This window comes from Charadrius vociferus, unplaced genomic scaffold (assembly GCF_000708025.1).
Source record: "Charadrius vociferus isolate BGI_N301 unplaced genomic scaffold, ASM70802v2 scaffold14, whole genome shotgun sequence".
Classification (NCBI taxonomy): Eukaryota; Metazoa; Chordata; class Aves; order Charadriiformes; family Charadriidae; genus Charadrius; species Charadrius vociferus.
This window is the reverse complement of record NW_009648876.1, coordinates 415,338-421,283: the sequence shown is the minus strand read 5'-3', so window position 1 is coordinate 421,283 and position 5,946 is coordinate 415,338. Positions and strand designations below refer to the sequence as shown.

Below are 5,946 nucleotides of genomic sequence, written 5' to 3'. Positions count from 1 at the left end.
CGGAGCCGGAATGTATCCTCTGTTTTTAAAAAAATATATAAACTTATATACATTATTCACAAGCACAAGGATAAAATTTTCTGTTACACTGGTGAAGATAAATATATCTCAATTTCCACATCGATAGGCATAAACAGGGTAAATGTTTGGAGGAATATGTTTGTCTACTTGAAATTATAATTGTAGAATCATAGAATGGTTTCGTTTGGAAGGGACCTTAAAGATCATCTAATTCCAACCTCCCTGCCATGGGCCGGGACATGTCCCACTAGACCAGGTCTCCCAAAGCCCCATCCAAATAAATTGCAAATTTCTCTAAAGCAGAACTAATCTTCTTCCAAGATCAACTGGGAATTTTTATCATATTCCACTTACGAGAAAGTAGCTCAGCTTTGCAGGAGGTACTGTGTTGCCTTTATTTTTTGGGACTGAGGTGATAATGCATTTGCTATTCCTTCTGCTGGTTTTACCTGGGGTGGAATTAACTTTCTCCAGAGCAGGTTGTATTGTGCTCTGTATTGGATTTGTGACCAAAATAGTGTTGATAATGCACTGATGTTTTATCTACTGCTGAACAGTGCTTACACAGCATCAAGACCTTCTCTATTTCTAATGCTGACCCCCAGAAAGTAGACTGGGGGTACATAAGAAGTTTGGAGGAGCCACAAGTGGGACAGCTGGCTGAATTGACCAAAGGGATAACCTATACCATATGACATTGTGCTCAGCAATAAATACGGGGAAAGAAGGAGGAAGGGGTGGAAGTCCAGAGTTATGGAATTTGCCTTCCCAAGTAGTGGTTACACGTAATGAAGTCTTGCTTTCCTGGAAATGGCTGAACATCTGCCTAACTGATGGGAAATAGGGAATAAATTCCTTATTTTCCTTTGCTTGTGCACACAGCTTTTGCTTCCCCTATTAAACTGTCTTTATCTCAACCCATGAGTTTTCTCTCTTTTACCCTTCTGACCCCCTTTCCCAGCCCACCACGGGGAGCGAGCGAGCAGCTGTGTGGTGCTTAGCTGCCTACCAGACTAACCACAACAGTCCTTAGGGATCCAGGGCGTAATAAGAATTACAGAATCTGTGATATGGTTGTGGAAGACACCATTTGGTTAGGGTCTTGGCAAGACCTGGGCAAAATTGAATTACGGTCCTGATCTACATCTGAACCTATCATTTTGGCTGGTCTGCTCTAATGCATTTCTGGCCCGTAGTGAGGAAAGAATACAGACTGTTCTTTTCTGCGCTGCTCTAACAGGGTAATTCATACAGTACAATGAATCAATTAATCTCTCCAAGATACAATTACACTGATCTGCTACAATACTTTGGCAAGCAAGATCAAGAAGCATGCTGGAGATCATAACGGTTCTGTAGAAATATAAATAGTACTATCTCAATCTTGACGTTATTGTTAAACTGTAAGTGAAAATTTCCAATTAAATAAGTTGGAAAAACAATACAACTGTCCTGCAGTGACATAAAGATTTCCATTATAATTTTTTGTTTTACAAGTTCTGTGGCAAGAAATTTGCAGCTTTAATACTGTCCAAATACACTTGCAACTAAAAGAAAAAAAAAATCAAATAAATATATCCATTGAGCTCCATGGCCTGGAAGAAGGGTGAAGAAGAACATTAATTTATTTAACAGTACAATTTAACAGGGATTGCTACTTTTAAAACATCCTGTTTTTACTTATCAAAGTATTTTATTAAATAGCCTCATGAAATAAAGTTATTGAAAAGACATTAGGACAATCCTTATAAAAAAGATTAAGCTAATTCATAAATTATTATAACAATATGAATGATCACTAAGAGTAAGTAAACATTCTGCCTGGATTAGTAGATTCAGGTAGTTCCCTTGACTTCTCAGACAGTACATTGTTAAACTGTTCATGATTTCTGTGAGAAATAGTAGCCCTTTGGTAATATTTAATTCTTAACAATTCTTAGTATAGCCGTCTGAAATGCAGCGCTTACTCTGTTTACCCAAATAGTCTGTACTCCTGCAACCTGGGGGCGAACTATTCCCTTATCTATTTTGCACAGCTCCAGAGACAATGGTGCCAGCAGAAGCAGGTGACTGGGAACACGTAGTCTGGGAAATAGGAGAGAGAACGGGACTGTTCTTTTCAACAACAGCAAACAGCATTTACATTGTCTTGAACCAGTAATCAAATTGTACCTTGGATCTCACCCCTGCTGTCTTCAGACTCCACCCCGGTAAATCACTTCCTTACACCTATTTCTGTCTCACATAAGACATAAATCTTTAAATCTGAATTAGTCAGTTTATTAGCCCACAGTATTGAGAAAAGATGCCATTACTTCATGTATGTATGTGGAGTTTCTCTGTATGTATGTGGACTTTCTCTAGAACGGTATTATAGTCTCTTATAAACTTGAAGCTTTATATGCCCTCTGATAAATTTGATCTATGATGAATATCTTTTTAATTTTGTTTACAAATAATGATAAAGAACAAAGCAGAAAATAATCAATAGGAAATGGGTGAGATCAAGGGAACAATTATCTTTGACAAGTGATGTCCAAGATTTGTGTAACAACTATTCTTAACATATATTAGGCATATTAGGAACATAATCCATAACAGAAAGTTGGAATTTTCGGACGCAACAGATCTTTAATGCAGCTTGCACTATGTACAACTTTGTAAACTGCTACACTATTTGCCAATATTTTTTTTTCAAATGAGGTTACCTTTCTGGAAGAATTCCTCTAATTTCTCCTTGAAGGGCTGGAGATGCTCTTCAGAAGACTCTCTGCAAACCAACTTCATCTGTTTTTCAGAGGCTACAAAAAGAAGTTGAGAGACATTTGTGGCAGAATTTTTCTACCAGAAGTAGATGTCAACACTGTAGAAGCCTACATCTAAATTAGTCACCTTGACTTCCTTTAGAGGAAATGGAAATAAATAAGCACTAAGGAATCCAGCAATTACATTAAAATAAAAAATACCAATACTAGTCTAGCATACCAAGTAGAAAATTCTATACGTGTTTAAAGAGTGGAATTTGTATTTTGTAATGACTGTGTCCTAAAACTCCAGCTGTGTGCTGAGACTTGCCACAAACACAGCTTGCCTCACACACAAATTCTAGATGGTATTTAAATCCGTAAACTTTCTTTCTGTGGTGAGTGGAGGATGCCTTATATCTGGACTGATTTTAATCAATCAGCGCCAGGCATCCAACACTCAACATTTTTCCTGACACAAATGCAGGAATTCAACTTTACTTAAGTATTCAAATTCCAGGCTATGGTATGAAATAGTAGAAGTCTGTAAGAAAGTTAACTTACATCTAACTGCATTTTTTTTACTAGTTAGCCTATCTGTTATTTTAAGACCTGATACCATGCCAATTTCTAAAAACTCCAGGTTATTTGCCAATGAATTTTAACATTCCTATAACTTTTAGTAAACTTTGTAGATTCCAGCATTCCACATTAAAGATGAAATGAGACTGTTAGAAATCAAAACGCAATTACCTTCCATTTAGCAACTGAATTTATGAACTACTATAAGATTTTTTTTCCACAACTCTTCATTCCCAAGAAGCTAAATTTAGATGGAAATTTATTTTGGAGTTAAACACAAGAGTTACAGTTTGGCTGCATGAAACATATTCACACCATATTGCTACAATCATTATATAATTCAACTTACTGCAGCAAAAATTAATATAAAACTGTGGAAACAAGTTGAGAATTTGTAATTAAAATGTCATGTTAATGTAAGTTTGCAGTGCAGTGAAAAAAGTCAATGGAAGGTTGAAAACAGATGCATACATTTTATTCTACAATTAATAGTGTGCCTATATTTCTCTTGGACAACCAGGACTTAGTAGAAAAGACAGCTTTTCAATTAACTGGGATCAGAACTACATTTGGACAATTGCTGTTACAGAAAAATGCTGAAAAGATAATTGTTCCCACCAAAGTGTTTATTTTAATTTAGCATCTCTCCTAAACTCAAGTAGGTTGTGTGGACTACGACATTACCGGAGGGCTCCAGAGCTTATGTAAAATGGCCTCGGCTACAGTCTAGGTTTATCTTTAACCTCCAGTCTTTCAACCTGTAGCACAAGACAAGCCTTTGAAACTGTTCAGAGTAAAGTTAATGGATATTTTTATGCCAGACAGTAGGAAGAATGAACCATTAATTTAAACATAACAGATTGGGAAAGAAAGTCTTTTATTAGCTGCTCAGTTATGTGTCTTTAATTAAATTAAACAAAACAAATTAGCAATCAGGGAAGTTTATACGATGTCTAAAGATTATTTTCTTATAATACATACCTCTTACCATTAAAAATTTGAACTTTCCATGACTGTTATCATACACTGAATTAAATTTATGTGTACTTAACATTTATGTTTGTAGAAGTAGAAGGAGATTTCTATAGTTATTCAAGCAAATTGTAACACTTTGGAAGAAGATGGACACATTAAAATTGGACAGGGGGAAAAATATAGCAAAATAACTAAGACAGTGTTGTTTCTGACTGGAAGTTTGAACAAAGTAGGAGCTACAGGTTTGTGTTTTTTCTCTGTGTTAAAAAAAATCTAGAAAAAGTTATACAAGACAATATTTAGAAATGAATTTAGATAAATATATAATGACAAAAGTGTAAAAGTATGCACATGATTATTACAATCATGTAAGATTACAACAATTGCAAGCCAATAATTATTTTATAACAATCTTATATAAATAATTTTGTGTTAATTTATACAGATTTCTATGAATATGTATTATAATAATAAGCTTGTAGCTACAGTAGTATCTAAAAATACTCTAACATACTCCAGAAATGTGTTTTCCCAATCATATAGTGTTGCTAATGCATTGTCTGGAGTATTGAAAACTTCATGGATGCTTCCTACAAGCTTTAATAACACAAGACTAGAAAGGTTACTCAGATATGTCCCATGTAAATATTTAAATGACCAAGACTAGGATGAATTGTTTCTAAATTAAAAAGAAAGCACACATAAAACCCCTTCAATTTTTTTTTTTTTTTAAACACGACTAACATTAACAATCAGATGACAAAAGCTACAGGAAAATATGGACAAGAAGAAGTACCGGTGTATAGAGAAAAAGCTGATTTGGGTAGTGAATTCTTAAGAAGAAGCCTAACATCCTTAACAAGAAGATCAACATTTGGCATGAGGGAAGAGCAAGTGGAAGAAGAAAGGCACAGAAGAGAAGAGCAAATGAGATAAATAATATAAAATAAGTGAATCAGGGGTGCTGATTAGAACTCTAAAAGTTTGAGATGAGATGAAATGCAATGAGATACCAGTTCGCATTGCTTAAGTCATCTTGAAACAATGAAACTGAAAGAGACAAAAGAGGTCAAGTAAATGCTGTCAGACTCTAAGGATTTACATTATTGGAAAGTGTTAAAAAGAGACCTTTGGATGATATGATTCTCCCTGCTGATGGTATTTATCTAGATGATATCTACCTAAAACTAAATCTATCAATTTACTTTTTGAAGTTCTTTCAGACAACTGCCAAAATAGACTGAAGGGCTCTGAGAAAGTTTTAGCCTTGAGCTAAAGGAATCAAGGACAAGGACAAGAGCGATGAAGTGAAAAATCTGTTAATGACAAAAGCAATTTATTTGCCCTATACTGCTTAATTTTCCTTTAACCGACTCTGAATTTAGGTTATATTTCACTCAATAATCTATAGTTTTGGTTTACAAACAAACAAAAAAGTATCTGGGCAACTGAAGGTTAACTAATTCTGTTTAAAGTCAACTGCACTGAAATATTTGAATAAACCTTGATTTGTTTACTTGATAACATTAAAAATAAGAAACATCACATAGGTGTGGAGTCACTGGCTGAAGGCAGTCATGAACTTCAGCTGAACTGCAACCTCAAAAATTTTGTTTTCCTGCTG

General features: G+C 34.8%; 1 protein-coding gene across 1 annotated transcript in view; it reads right to left on the bottom strand.

Annotated features, from left to right (window-relative positions):
- FMN1 (formin 1) overlaps positions 1 to 5,946 on the bottom strand; it is a 139,783-nt gene that overhangs the window by 36,676 nt on the left and 97,161 nt on the right. The window contains exon 13 of the mRNA XM_009886913.1: positions 2,730 to 2,822. Coding sequence (XP_009885215.1) covers positions 2,730 to 2,822 — 93 coding nt within the window. The remainder of the gene's footprint in view (positions 1 to 2,729; positions 2,823 to 5,946) is intronic.